General features: G+C 42.9%; 1 protein-coding gene across 14 annotated transcripts in view; it reads right to left on the bottom strand.

Annotated features, from left to right (window-relative positions):
- Positions 1–5,461: 5,461 nt before the first annotated feature.
- Positions 5,462–15,529, bottom strand: part of st3gal3b (ST3 beta-galactoside alpha-2,3-sialyltransferase 3b) — a 45,779-nt gene continuing 35,711 nt past the window's right edge. For all 14 annotated transcript variants that reach the window (XM_085804289.1, XM_085804294.1, XM_085804287.1 and 11 more), the window contains 3 exons: positions 9,340–9,486; positions 7,757–7,903; positions 5,462–5,689 (listed from right to left, as the gene is read on the bottom strand). In XM_085804289.1, the coding sequence (XP_085660415.1) occupies positions 5,600–5,689; positions 7,757–7,903; positions 9,340–9,486 (384 nt within the window). In that variant the 3' untranslated portion in view covers positions 5,462–5,599. The remainder of the gene's footprint in view (positions 5,690–7,756; positions 7,904–9,339; positions 9,487–15,529) is intronic.

Genomic DNA, 15,529 nt, shown 5'->3' with positions numbered 1-15,529 from the left:
TCTCTTCATTCCAACTCTTTTTATGAGGAGTTTAAATTTCAGGCCCGGAGGTCATGGCCTCTCCGTTCCAACCCCAGAGAGGAGGTGGGGCGGGGAACCTGTCGCCCAGAATAAAGGGCCCACCGGCTGAAGAGGTGCAGGCACGCTCATACCTCTGTCTGCCGGACAAACGGGAGCGACCGCCTCCGGCAGGCCAGCTGCCTCGAGGGGAGATCCCTGGTGGCAAATATCCTGCAGCCGAGGGGGAACGAGCGTTCAATCCCACCCAGTGGAGGCCAGGAAATCTGTTGAGTCAAGAGTAGCCAAAGTTCGGTGGTTTTGGCGACCAGCGAGGCGTGACTTGTGGGAGCTGAAAAGTTTCTGGCACCCCATTAACGGCAGGATGGGACGGTCCAGTGGTGCTTTTTAGGGCCCAGAGCATCTCGTCCTCTTTCACCTCACACCAGCACCGGTTTAGAGCCGCTCACAGCTGGACGGCCGTCTCTCGCTCATTCTCAGCAACACTCCTCAGGTTTATGGTGATGTTGCGGTGTGTCAAAGTGAGTGAGAGTTTCACGGCTGCAGCTGAATAGCCTGTGTGTCAGGGCTGTGCCTTTAGTGCACCCACATGCACGTGTGTGTGTCTGTGTGTGCAACAGGTTTTGAATGAGTCCCTTAAGGCTACAGCAATGAAACAAGATCCACCGCAGACTTGAGCAGGTGAAGAGAAAGAAATACACGGCTCAGAGACGGGAACAGGAGGCAGAACAGAAAGAATGAGGGAAGGAGAGTAGGGGAGAAGGTGAGGGGAGAAAAGTGAGAACCAGAGAGGGGACACCCGAGTGGGACAGACATAAACACACAAGAGAAAAGGAGAGTACATTAGGGAGGAAGTCCGGTGGATGGAGGATTGAAAAATGATTTCCTCTGGCTCTGCAGGTAGGAGATACAGAGTACAGAGCAGCAGAGGAAATCCCCTTCTCCACTCAGTCCCTCCTTCATCTTTAGTGTGAGCTTCCTGCTGCTTGTAACTATCTGAGAGTGACAAGCCGACTGTAGAAAGCCAAACCAACCAGCACTATAAACTCACTGCACTGTGGCACCGACGGCCACCCTGCTCTCACATCATCTGCAAACATCTTCAGGCCACTGTCACATTTTGACAATGATGATGATGAGTCGGAGGACGAAGGCCTGAAAGTTGAGATAGAACAGAAAGTCGACTAAATACATCAAAATATTATTTACTATGTATACTGAAAATTCACAGTGTACAGAAATATGTTTATACAACAAAACAAATACAAAAAAGAAAAAAAAAAATCACTGTTGAGCATTGGGAAAAATATATCCAGTTGCTCCACAGAATTAAACAATGCAAACATGCACAGGCAAATATCCATTACAAATTTATTTATTGAGATGCATAAAGCCATTTATATATATATTTATATATATATATAAAAAATAACACTATTGATCACTTTAACTTCCCACTGATGATGTTGAAAACAAAAACAAAAAGACAATCAAAATGCTTTATAAGTATGTTGAGCTAATACATTCTGCTGTTATTATGTTAACAGAAATAGATTTTGAAAAGAGACGATTTGGGTCCAGTCCATTTGAACTCCTCCAGCATTCTCAAAATGAGGGGCGTGGGGTTGGATTTTAGATCAATTTCCAATCATTTCTGTACACTTTAACAAAAATATAACTTGTTTGTGATACATTATCAATGAGAGCTGCCTTCACGTCCTGTCAAAGGTATCGTTGTACGGTGCTGTGGCAGTCAGTGGGGAACATAAACTCTCCTGGCTGGTGCATTCAAGGATGCTCAAACATTCAAGCATTAAGGTGACACTCCAGTGATGTAGCATAGCTCCTCCACAAGACAGAATGAAAAAGACTGAAAATCAGAGCAGCAGCAGAGGTTGAGTTTAAATCTCTAGTACAGATTCAATTATAAAATCCTCAGGGTTATTACTTTTAAACCTTGGAGAGCTTCCTCCAGAACAGCATTAGACAAAAAGGCTGCTGTGAGATACTGCTCATAATTAGTATTCTGTAGTAAACTTGCGTAAAATCAGCGGAGCGCCCCTTTAACAGTCAGCTGGCAAGACCCACAGAGGTGATGAGCTGTGATAAACAAAAAGCAACAACCACACATGAAATGAAAAGTGAATCTGGCCAGTTTTATAATATAATGGTAACTGTTTAGCAGCGAACATTTAATTAACTTATGAACATGTAGTTTTATGGGCTAAAACATACGGAGCCTCACACTTGATATAATGTGCATACAGTATAGATATGAAATGAACTGGTCCCAGATGACACGAGTGAGGAGCGACCCGTCCTGACCCGGAGCTGACCGTACAGTACATACTCAATCAGCTGCCGTTACTTTCTTGCGTCAAACTCTTCGCTACAGTTTTCCAGGTGATGAGGTGTAAGGCACTGACAGCGCCTTGTGATAGTGCAATGGTCAGCTGTTCCCTGTACACTAGCTCTTCAAAAAAAGAACTCCTAAACAGCGTAGTTCTCCAAAAAATAATGATACATTCCTTCAAACCCAATGGAACTGCTCTGAAGAGACTGGGTAAAATACGTTGGTGTCCGATTCCAGCAGTGTTTGTGGAAACTTAATCATGGAAAGTACCACAAGATGGAGAATTGTAATAGACAGTAATAACAGCAGCTTATTGATTGCAAGCACTGGAAGTGGATCTAGTATATGAGTACAACGTACAGTAAACATGCACTTCCAAAGAAGAGAGAGTAACAACAGAACATAGGTGAGTCTCCCAATGATTATTGTCTGAACCAAAAAAAACAAACAAAACAATACAATTTGTTTTGAAAATGTACCATGACTATATAAAGCTGATTTTTTTTGCATTCATGTTATAAAATCACGATGAAATGAGGGAAGTAAGAGAAGAAGCAAAATGCTTACTTCAACGTCTAATGCTGAATACTTTCTAATGTATGTCAATGTAGATAAATACTTAGACGCATGTGACATGACCCTCGTCTGCAAAGCGCAAATGCCTGATCAGCACATGTGATTTTCATTTGTGTGTCAGCCTTACCACCTCGTAGATCAGGAAATTATGCTTATGCAAGTTGCACAACAGACAAAAATAAAGGGCTGCTGACATTCAACACAAAGCCAGTTTAAAACAGACTCTTCAGTCACAACACTGCTTCTGCTAGAACATTTTAAAGATGCAGTCTGAGGAAGCACATGGTGGTGAAATCAAAATACAAACTCTAACTTTTGTTTTCTCTGAAGCAGGGATGTCACGATGCCAAACACTTGGTTCCCTGTAACAATAACCAACGAGTTCCATTAGTCACAATACAAAAAGCACGCGCACTGGTGCACACAGCCTGTTGACACACACATGCAGACACCTTTATACAGTATAGTCATTGTGCAAGTAACTCTTTAAATTGACCAACATGGAGAAAAGATTCATTTGTCAGTATTATATTTTCAATGATATACTAATTCTGCAAGTAGCCACATCATGATAGCTGTCGCTAACTTAGCCTCAGTGAGCTAACGTAACCTTTATGAACATTGTGCGTGGAGCTTTGCTACAACAGATGCCAGCTGTCGCAATTCACAAACAGTAACATTTCATGTTGTCAATGTAAAGCTAACAACTGAAACTCACGCCCCCTGAATTCTGTGTACTGATGTGGATGACTGTCTCTGAGGTGTTTAGATAAGTTTGAGGTGTTTTCTCCTGCTCTGTTCTGGCTTTTGGTTGTCTGCAACTTGTCCCTGCTGAACCACGTCCAACACAAACACCTCCATACACTGGTCTGGGGTGATTTTCCACAAGTCAGGGCAGACCTGCACCTGCACCTGCTTCCATTCAACGTGTTGTTGTTCACTGTGGCTGCCTTCTCGTTCTTCTTCTTAGGTTTGTTGTCAGACTACAACACTTGCATGGTTTTTATACAGTTCCTGTTTGTTAGATAAGAATCACATCTCCAGTACCCATGATATCTACGGTACCTTTGGTGCATAAAGTACTGCAGAAAAACAAGTATCATTGCATTTTCTGAATTTTGGCATCGACTTGGTATCCAAGTATCGGTTATCGTGACATCCCTCCTCTGAACAAAAACAATGGAAAGCAGGCCTGCCTGTGACCAAAACACTGGGACTTTGTAACAAAATAAATTATTAAAATTAACCTAAAAACAAAAAATATATATTTATATTCTACAATCCAAGATTTCACCAGATAATTTAGAGTAACAAAGTCTGCAGCAACCGGAGGTTGGGATCCAACATAGTCTCTGCTCTCCTTGACCTGTGCGTTTCTGCTGCAGCTTGAGGACTCACATCCCATGAAGTAATCAACACAGTACCGTGACATGAATCAACCCAGGGGCGGAGGGATTTGCAAACAGACAGAGAGGAGTAGGAGAGATGCAATGTCCAATTTTGACCTCAGGGCTCACCTGCCAGAGCTTGTTAAGGTGTCAAAAGATAGACCCCATCTTGGAAATGGTTGTAGTAATGCATGTTTTCAAGGTAATGTAGTGTAGAAAATTTGAAAAGCTAAATCATAATTACAAATTTAGAGTTTTGATTGAACTCTTTAAATAATGTATTCCCATCAAGCTTTCCTGTTTTCTCAGGGATGGCCTCTCACCTGATATAACACCAGCCACATGGAACAAAAACAAAAAAACAACAACACAACCACTCGGTGTGGAGCCAGAGCACCAAGCACCTACTATGTGAGTCACTATTACAATTCCTCGACAGAGACTTCACACAGAAAACTCATAGTGTCTCGAAGTGACACCAGGCTGTGTGGCAGGTGACCCTCACTGATTTATCTGCCGTCATCTGGCAAATGTTTATTTTGGACCCTGGACAGTGAGTAAAAAAAAAACTTGAATGAATGAATGGACAAATGGCAGGTGTGGGGTGGGGGAGAGGATGGGGTTGATGGTGCGGGCGCTGCTGCAGCTTGTTAAAAAGCACAGTAAAAATCTTTGATATTTACACTGAGGAAAGTGAATACATTCAGGCAGCAAAAGGAGAGGCGGGCGTCCTCTCCCCTGTACGAGGTACGTTTGGCACTGCTAATACTCAACCCATCCCCCCGCACAATCTCTGCGACAGTCCTCCTTTCATTTCTCACTCTTATGTCCCTTGGTCATCTGACGGCTGCATGTCAACATGCCACACCTCTGCTCTTACTATTAATTCATGTGATACTCAGGTGTTTGACGTGGTAAACGCTGAAGCGTGGGGCTGGCGGAGCTTCTCTGCGACTGTCTTATGATAAAGACAGGAACCAGGCAGATCCAGTCCTCCCCAAGGCCCCTCGCCACCCCCGCTTCAATCAGCAGGAGTCTTTGGTTCAGAAGGCACATGTGTGCATCTCTCAACAGAAACCCTCCTGTACCTTTTTTTTTTCTTTCTTTCTTTTTTTAAATAATCTCCTTTGATATAAAAAACCCCGGCAGTGTGCAGGCCACCCGGATTCTAAAGGTTCTTTCTCCCCAGGACGATCCATTTCCCAGCTTCCTGTTTTGTAGTCCTTTGGGAAAGGTGGAGGGAGACTGTGGGTGGGTTGTAAACTCAGATACCATTGGTCAGGTCTGCGATGACTCTGGCCTTCACCAGTTTGCGAAGGAACTCCTTCTCCTTGGATATGTTGTGTGTCCATGACTGTAAAAGATCAAGAGACAAGATTCAGCTCAAGTAGAAGGACAACTGCATACGCCAGACTCAATAACACTTATTACAAAAGCATTATATTCACTGAGCTACAAGCCCGTGTGTTAGGTTAAGATTTTCGTATTCCAAGTGTCTATACATGTGTACATTTATTTAATGTACACATGTATAATGTTTAAATGTACACAGTGGGTCACACTGGGTCAGCTTTCCCCTGCTGTGCTATGAGGATTTGGTCCTATGGGTCAACATGTACAGTAACCAGAGCTGCAAGTTCCGGTGTGGTGCTTTGGGATGGAGGAACGAAGAACCGGCCAGAGAGCAGATGAAGGAGGAAAAGGGTGGAGGAAGAAGGATACAGGAGGGAATAGCAGGAAGAAATAAGCGGAAAGCTCAGCCGGGCCCTACAGGACTTGGACTCAATTTAAGACTCTTCTGCAGACTCTGGGCCGTTCAGAGTCAAACCTCCTACCACTGTATGATGGGTCACACCGGGACCACGAGGAACAATGAGCTACAGTTTTATTGGAAATTAGCATTGAAACAGGCCTGCGGCGTTTGATTTCCAACTGAAATCCATTTGGAGTCGAAAAATCTTGTCAGATTCATTTATGAACTGATATAATATGTAAAGTAAGTCTTAAATAGTTATATCTTCCGACAGCAATCACTTACATAGAGTGTTTGGTCTGAAACACGGGTCTGTCAGTCACTCTGCTCTGCTGCCGAGAAGAAAACTTTCCTTGTATCCTACAACCTTTATCCAATGAGGAGAGAGAACGACATAAAGGGGCGGTCCTCTCTGTGTGTGCAGCCAAGGGATGCGCGTGAATGTGGTGACGTAGGGACGAGGGCGGGGACTGCTAACTCCATCGGCTGACAAGAAGTTAGCCAAAACGACCGGATCGCTTACTTCTGCTTTAAGTGAATGAAGACTGGGATAAATAAGCATCAACTGTCAAGTTTTTAAGCTTTTCTAAATGCTAGCAGTGACCAGCTAATTATCTAGCTTGTACAGCACAGCAGGTGACCTCAGCAGCACCACTGTCTAATGCCTGTCACATGTGTGACATTTTATTATTGATTTTTTTGTACCTTGACGGAAAGGAAACAAGCTGTTTCTCCAAAGCAGTGGAATCATCCACTGGTCAGATAATCAAACGGGCTCAGGGACTGGCAGTGGTTAAGGCCTTCCAAACAAAAACGTCAGACGTATTCCCATTAATTAGCCATGTGTGGCTGATGATGACAATGTTGATGAAGATGGTGATAATAAATGCCAAAGGTTCGCTGGGAGTTTAGACAAAGGTTATCGTCATACTGAGCTCATGGTTTACAACCATCAGCACATGGGTGACATCTTTGATTCCACTGGGTTGTAGTGTAAACACAGAGAGGAGGACTTGACCGATGGAGGGGAGAGGGGTCTGTCGTGTTGCTACGGTGACTGATGACAGCCTAGTGGCACTTCAATCCATCCATTTCTTGATGTTTTATTTTGTATGTTTAAAAAAAGGATAATTTATCATCACATTTTAGTCTAGTCTCATTTCAAGTTTTAAATATGAGCTTTCTAATGTGCGCTGAAAGTTTTTGTTTCATGGGTTGGGATGAAAAGAAGTTTTGATTTGTTTCAGTTTTAATTTAATACCTTCTTCACCCGCATATCCTAAGGACTTTTGAGGCAGAAGGAAACAGCAAAAGAATACAGATGTCTATTTGTCCATAGCGGCATGTACTGTCTTAAATATATACATTGTGTGATTACGCAGATAACACAAAGGGAATCTCCAAAGTTACTGAATGGGAACATTTTGAGCCCAAATAGTGAACGCTTTGTAGTGAATTTATTTTGGCTGTAAGCCATTTAAACTCCCCCTCAACCTCTTACAGAACAGGTGGTCCCTCCTCATCAAATACTACAGTTTTGTCTCTTCACTTCTTTTTCAGTGGGAAGGGAGAAGCCGTAATATATTGCTCTCAGGATAGACATACTGTCACACTGATTATTCAAAACATAGGGCAATGAGTTCTGCTTTCAGACATTTGAACACTCACCTCTTTAATGGCGGACATCTTGACAGTCTCATAGTAGTGCAGGGGCGCGTGGGGAGTGTTCATGTCGTAGCCGAAACCTGCCACTGCCACTTCGTCACAGTTGTGCAGCGCCATCGTTATAGCAACTGTACCTAACGTTGGAATGTTCTGTGGTGAAGGCGGAGAAACGGGCCGTCAGATCACAGCAGCATATAGACACACACACACACACACAACAGGAGCATTTATCAGTGAAAGTGCACATGCTGAATAACACAAGGATTAATACTGACTAAAACATGCAGTATTTATTATCATTATTTCCAGCCAAGTCTGAAACTCTAGTTCAGAGACAGACGTCCACTCCCTCTCATGTATCTGCCTTCCTCCCTCCTTTATACCTCTGTCTTTGTTCTGCCCCACTGCTGCTAACTGACTTTGAACACTTGGTGATTAACTATTACCTTTAAGACACGACCCCTGCAGACCCCTGCTATGACACAGTGATCTACAGGGTTGCACCGTGCTTCCTAACTGCCCTGGGCTGCCAGAGATCTGGGGGGTAAAGGAGCTGTGTGTGTGTGTGTGTGTGTATAAGAACAAGAGAGAGGGGGGGAGTGTGTATGAAGGGGAAAAAAGCAGGTCCTGAAGAAAGAGTGGAGGGAGGCCCCATTTAAACCATTACCCTGATTTGCAGCCCTCAGGGTAGGTGGAGCTGAACTAGCAGCTGGCCAACCCCCTACTGCGTGCTCTAATACAGATTAATTTACACACACTCAGATACACACTCCGCATAAACACTTGGATAACAAATAGACCTTCTCATTATTTTTCACATACATAAACATACACTCTGATAGTCAGAGGACAGACAGGAAAGTGTTTGAGGGAAATAATGCGCCAACTCATACAACTCTGTGGCTTGTATTGCATGAGACAGCACTGCAAACAGACACAGACACAAATGACCACGCACTCTCTCCCTCTCCCTCCCTCTAACACACTCAGGGGCCAGATGCCCACATGTTGAACACATGTTGCAGAGGGGAGTTCATGCTGGGGTGCTCTGGTGGCCCCAGAGGGCAGAGCAACACTGATGCACTCCTCATTTCTCTAATAATATTCCACTCTCTAGCAACAGATCACATAAACAATATGTGCATATGGAACCATGCACATACACACACACCGAGGATTTGACTATAATCTCTGACAAAATGTTCTCTTCATACTGCACACTCGGGTCCAAACAAGCATGATTCACGACCAAAGTACGTACATCAACTTTTGAAGCATACTGTAGAGTTTAGAGTGAACCAGGTTTGCAGCAGGTATCCAGCACCTTGGCAATGCCTTGGCATTCCCTCTTTTTCTCTCTCTCTCTCTCTTTATAATGTGATAAATGGTGGTGGTACGCAGCCTTCCTGAGGTTAAGAACCTCCCAGAAAGGCTTCAAAAGCTAGATTTGAGTACAGAGTAAGAGTCATATACATCTGAAGAGCAGATCATCTCCTACATGTCGGAGGAAACCTACAATTTTGACAAAATGGGACCCATATCTTTGGTACAAGTGTTCCCTAATCAAAGCTCCTCACTGGTCTTACCCCTTTGCCCATGAGGCCGTTGTTGAAGGGCAGGCCGATGAAATGGAAGGCGGCCTCCTGGATGAAGTAGGGGTTCAGGATTCTCATCTCAGACGGCTGCCGAGGCACAGAGTCAGCCACTGGCTTCCAGAAACCCTCTGTACCCCTCTGAGGAAACAGACAGAAGGGACGGTGGGAACAAAAAACAGAAAAAAGAGCATTAGTTATGAATACCGGTCCGTTTTTGTCTCTGCACGGTCAAAGTTATGTACATAAAACACAACTGTGACACTCACATGATGACTCCTCCATTGTGAACAGCCAACTGTGACTTACCACCAACATCAAAGCAAGCTTATCCTCTGCAACACTGACATAAAACACAGAAGCCAACCAGAGGCCAGACCCCTACTAGCACTGATTAGGAAAATGGCTTTTGGGCCTTTAATGGATAAAGTCAGGGTGAGGGGCTCGCAGGACATCGGTAATTATGAGCCCTGGTAGGAGCACAGTGGGTGAGGGGGGCATCCGAGAGGGAACTGGTTAACACACATTTTGTAGCATCTTTTAAAAGTGACAGCAAGAACAAACTCTTTTTTTCATTCTGTTTTGTGTATTTAAGGGATAAAAAACTCTTGTGCCCTTGATTTACAACTAAAAAACAGAAAACCAATCATTATGGTCATGGAGCTGGTGATGAACATTTAGGAAGTTCATGTTTTGCACACTGACGCAGGAACAGGATTTTCCCTTTCCATTACTGGGTTGATCTTTCCTATTTTTTTCCCCTTCTGTCCTGATAAGATTTCTCTGACTTTCCTCTCAGAGCTTTCTGCTTCTAGACTGTGATAGAGCAAAAGTTGTTCAGATGATAAATGGTTATGTTTGTTCGGTGTAATGGCTTTAGTCTATTAGTTTGTTACATGCTTTTAATTAGAGAAACATGTTGAGAAAGTCAACTCTGATTTGTTATTTGTCATGTAGTTGGGAAATCACAAACCCCAAAACAGTTTTGCTAGCCAGCATCCAAGGTTAAATAAGGCATTTGACAGGAAATGGTTCAAATCACACCTTGACCTGAGGGCGTTCTGCGAGACCTCAGGTCTTTTTACACAAGGCAATCATAATCAGTCGCCAGGGCAACCTGTCAGACAGGCCTGCAGCACCACCTGTATAAAATTATGTAACTTTAATGAAACACATTCACTCAGCCACAGCAGAACAGCTACTGATCCACTGAATTGTACGAAACAGAGAAACCTAACCTTCAATATAATTATGCAAACAGATACCTATGAATTACAACTCTTACAAATCACCCCCCTTGTCAGAATGACTTTAAATGATAAACCTAAAGACATGCAATGGACTGGCAGTGCGTGATTTACTTGCCTGACAGTGTGACTTCCTACGAGGCATGAAGCCAACAGGGTCAGCAAATGTAAATGGGAATCACCTGTTCAAATAGTCAAGCACCCACCCGGTCGCCTTTGATACAGCAATGCATGACTCTGTGTGTCTGTGTCTGTGTGTGTGTTTGTGTGTGTTGGCAGAGGCAGTAGCAACAAGTCTGCTGGCTTTGTGGCTTCAACGGTGGCGGCTCTTTTTGAACGCGGGCCCAGCTCTGTGCCTTCGGCAAGCTGCAACAGGAACAGCAGCTCATCTCTCCTGTCAACACAGCTTGTGTTTGCCAGGAATCTATTTAGCAGCGCTGTTTGGATGTGTGCGCGTCTGTGTACGCTGAATAAAGAGAGTGATGCATTTTTTTCTTTATTCTAGGAAGGAGAGGAGCTAATGACACACACACACACAACACACACACACACACCCCTGGCTTTACACAGCTATGACCTGACATGTACATAGACACAAATGTCACAGGGTGGGGATCTCTTTGAAGATATTCAGACGAGTACAGGTGGCTTTGACAAATGTAAGAGCAATTAGTATGTAAGGATTGAGGTCTGGTGGGTGGGAGGGAATGGCAAATGCTGTTGCGAGACTAGGAATGTCAGAAATTGCTTACATTAAAAGGTTTCCAGCTTATCCTTCAGCAGTTAGGATGATCAGTGAAAGTTAATGACAACACTCAACCCTGCTTGGATAGAGCATTTAGCTGTACAGTGTTTGCAAAGACAACAGAGTTACTGGACATGAATTGAATGATAAAACTGCAAAAAGGGTGAGTATAAATAAGGAGTTCAGTCTTATGTGAGTAAATAAAGTTAAAAGCACGACTGTTCAGTCACTGCACTATCAGTCACGAACACTGCAGTACTCAAACCTCTCGCAAATAACCTCCAGAGAACAGGATGTGACTTCCACTGTGGACTGACCGCTGACCTCTCTGCGTGAGTGTGTATTGGTTTGTCAAGAGAAACAGCGGTGCACCAGTAGCATTTGAACAGTGACAGAACAGGAAGCTGCAGAGTAGTCCTACACCACTTACTCACCGAGCCCTGACACACACATGCTCAAAAGGTGAACACAAGTGTGTAGCTTGGCTGGTTAGGCTGTCGCTGGGCTGTGGTCAGAGAGGAAATGGCTGTTTCCCTTCTCCTGCAACAGCTTTATGGTTAAATTGGTCTGGATTATTAGATTTAAGTGTGTGCACAAGGCAGTGCACTTCAATAAAGCACCTGTTAAAACAACCTTGAACTTGGAGACTTAATTGTTTGCATTGCAAGGAGGGGAGATGGACGATGGAGTGGCCAACATAATTTAGTTCGAAGTGGTGGTGAAGTGGAGTGTAGCAAAACATTTTAACTAGTTTACCAGAAAATTTGCAAATGAAAATGTAAACACATTTTCACATCCGGAGAAGCTGTTGATGGCACCAATTTGCCAGGCAACTGCCAATGAATCACTGCAGAAGGAGACAACACTGAGAGTTTATATAATTATAGTGTCAGTCAAACCTCAAACAGCAGGTTGATGGTTGTTGTTGTTAAAAGCATCAGGTATGTGTGGAAAGATGAGGAAATGGACCTTCAAAATAACACATCAAATACTCTCCACCATGTTTTCATCTGTTGTGTTTTCTTTAATTGATATGTTAACCAAGTATAAACATTTTTTTCTTTTTGGAATTACCAGTGTTTCCATTCAGGTTTTACATCTAAGTGGGGAAGCTGATAAAAAAAGAGGTGGATGGGAGCACTTACTGTCCACATCTTCACAATTAACTATGAAATAACAGCGGAAATATAAAATAAAAATCTTTAAAGACAAAACAGGTGCAAAAAGCACTTAGGTGTGTTTTGGAAGTTGACAAACTTTTACCTCTTAACGGGCATCTTAATTTGCGGCGTTACGAGTGGTACTGTTGCATATTCCCAGTGGCGCCCTTAATGAGAGCCTGGTATTGTCAAGATGTGACAGTTCTTGGCAGTGCCTCTGAGATTATGAGTCAATGAGGAGAAAAAATAGTTGTGATGAACAACATGGCACAAGAAAAGAACAGTCACAGTGCCTTGCTTCAGACATTTAACAGAGCCTGACCAAACCTGGTAGGCCACATGAGTACAACCATTTAGAAGGGACTGTATTGTCAAAATAAAGGTCCTACACCACTGCATCATCAAAACACAGAAGACAAAGCTCACAGGTTTTGAACAAGTTTCAAAAAGCAGGTTGGGTAAGTGAATAAAAAGGAATGGTCGTCAAAGAAGTACACCTATTCATACATTACTTGATATCTGAGTGGCTAGTGGCAATCTGCTGTACATTGCTAACTTCAGTAAACATGTTCTTCCATACACAACGAGCTGGGAAGTTGGGTTGTGTAGTCGTAGGTGATGTAATGTGTGAACAGATCTACAGAGTATAAAATGAGCGATACCGATGCCAGTCTACAGTGATGACTCCTGTTGCTGAGAACTTGAGGTAGTACCATTACTGCATTTGCCACAAACAGACTAAGACCATGACAACACTGTCTCTTCATGACAGTGTTGTCGACTACACCAGAAGCTTTGTAAAGGCTAAGTGTATTTGTCTTGTAATTGTACAGCTGTAGGAAAAAACCCAGCTATACAAACCAACACCAAAGGAGCTTAAAGCACAGGATTAGATGAAGACAGTGTTAAGAGGGCGAGAGGAGCTACTGTAAGCCAACAGAAGTGATGGATCAAACAGATGGAAAAAGTGATGCAGACTGAGAGATATTGTTCAGGATGGTGACTAAAGGTGTGCTGAAACGGAAAATGTCAAAATTACTATGATGGGCCCTTATCTCCTTTACAAAACATAGCCTATAGCCACAATGAAGATGTGCAAAACCTATAAAAATAGAAAATGTCAGACAACCAACTAAGGGTTAGTGCTGGTTAAATACTTATATTTGCCTGGTCATAAACAGCATGACATGAATTCCTTTCCAGTTGCATAAAACTTAAAATACACCTTAGTTGCACTTCACTCCATAAATGTAAAAATGCCCAAATAAGAAACAGCATGGTTTAGAGTCTTGCATTTATAGTTTTCAGTGTGGTTTGGTTTCAGTGTAGCGTTAAGCACAAACCAATGAACCTTATTCACCTTTAAAATAACAGGTCTCTCTGTGTTGAATGAAGCTCAGTTTATAGCTCCCGCAAGACTGAATGTAATGTGTAGCAACACAGAACACTGAATGGAAGTGTAATAAGAGGAGGGGGAAAGGGAAGAATAAAACGTTTCACATCTGCTTGGTTACTACAGGTGGCCTTAAAGCCCCTCAGTGTAAACAAACACAAACATAGTGAAGCCAGACCGTCTCTTCACAAGATACAGTGCATGCTGGGTATTGTCCACAATAACCTCATGATACATCTGAAATGACATGTCGGACATCTCTTGATAAGCGGCTATCATACAAGTGGCTCTATCCATAAGTCGCTGTGTGAGATGTGGTAATGTTTGATGTTTACGAAGAAGATGACTGAAATGAGGGTGACTGGATTCCGGAAAGTAGACCTAAGCAATTTAGAAGCAAAAACAGCAGCCACCAAACTGCCAACAATCACAATTAAGGTTGTCTGGAGGTCATTAGCACTGTATACATGTAGGACCTTTGAGTTTACAAGTTGCAGTGTCTCACCACATAAGTGCTCCACTGAAGAGGAACCGTATCAGCAAGAATGTTTGAAAGACAGAGAGGTTTCCCTGAAGTAGGTGGCAAATGGTGAGGTGCAGGGTAGGGGACTACGGTTTCTTAGATCCACAGAGGTAAAATTGTGGAAAGCTTTGGTTATTTTATAGGGGTGGGAATATTTTACTATCTCACGATTCGATGTGATTCGATTCTGATTTTTGGGGCTACGATTCGATTCAAAATCGATTTTGGATTCAAGATGATTTGATTCATAATGATTTCTGCTTCAGTCTATCGCTGTGCAAAGGATCCTCATGATCTACTCCAGTCTGCTTTGCAAGACAGAATGACTAAAGTGTCTTTTTCACATATATTGAGTTTTAAACATGCATCCATGCTTAAATGGAACTGTTGAAACTGTTGCATAAAAGCAATATCACATATTGCTTAAGTAACAAAATTATAAGTGCCAGCAGATTTGTTTCATATTATTATTATTTTTTATTGATTTTGGGACATTTTATATCGATTCTGAATCGTATTAAATGAGAATTGCGATTCCTATGTGAATCGATTTTTTGGCACAGCCCTATTCATTTATTTACCTATGTGCCAGGAATCTGAAGCACTCCCCGGTTTGCTTTAACACAAACCGTGACCTTTGCCCTCATTGAGGTCGCAGCCGCTTCACTTTCCTTTCTGAGGTAAACCGCTGTGTTAAACCCTTGTCTTCATATTCCCATGATTGCAAACTCAAAAACTGTGCCAGCACTGTGACCTCTATGTGCAGAGTGGCCTCGGGCTACTAACAGGTGACATCTTGGGAGATCACACAGTTATCGCTGCTGACGGGACCTGTTCTTCTTGTATCTGGCTAGAAAACAACAAAGTGTTTCTTTTGGCCATTTTGACTTGTCAAAGTCCTCAAACTTCCCTTCATCAGATGACAACGTACTACTAAAGAAACAAAGTGTACACGTCTGAGTGTTAATCACTGCAAGGTAGGTAGGTGACTCATTTCTGAAACACAACACCCGCAGTAATCAGTGACATCCGGACACCATGTTAGTCATTTGGTTCATGTTCAGAATCCATGTTTACAAGTATATAAATGTTTATGAATGCATGTATGCATGCTAC

Source organism: Trachurus japonicus, chromosome 17 (assembly GCF_045865225.1).
Source record: "Trachurus japonicus isolate A0001 chromosome 17, Traja_1.0".
In the NCBI taxonomy this organism is placed as follows: domain Eukaryota; kingdom Metazoa; phylum Chordata; class Actinopteri; order Carangiformes; family Carangidae; genus Trachurus; species Trachurus japonicus.
Note: the sequence above shows the minus strand (reverse complement) of the source record. Positions and strands in the feature narration are given on the sequence as shown.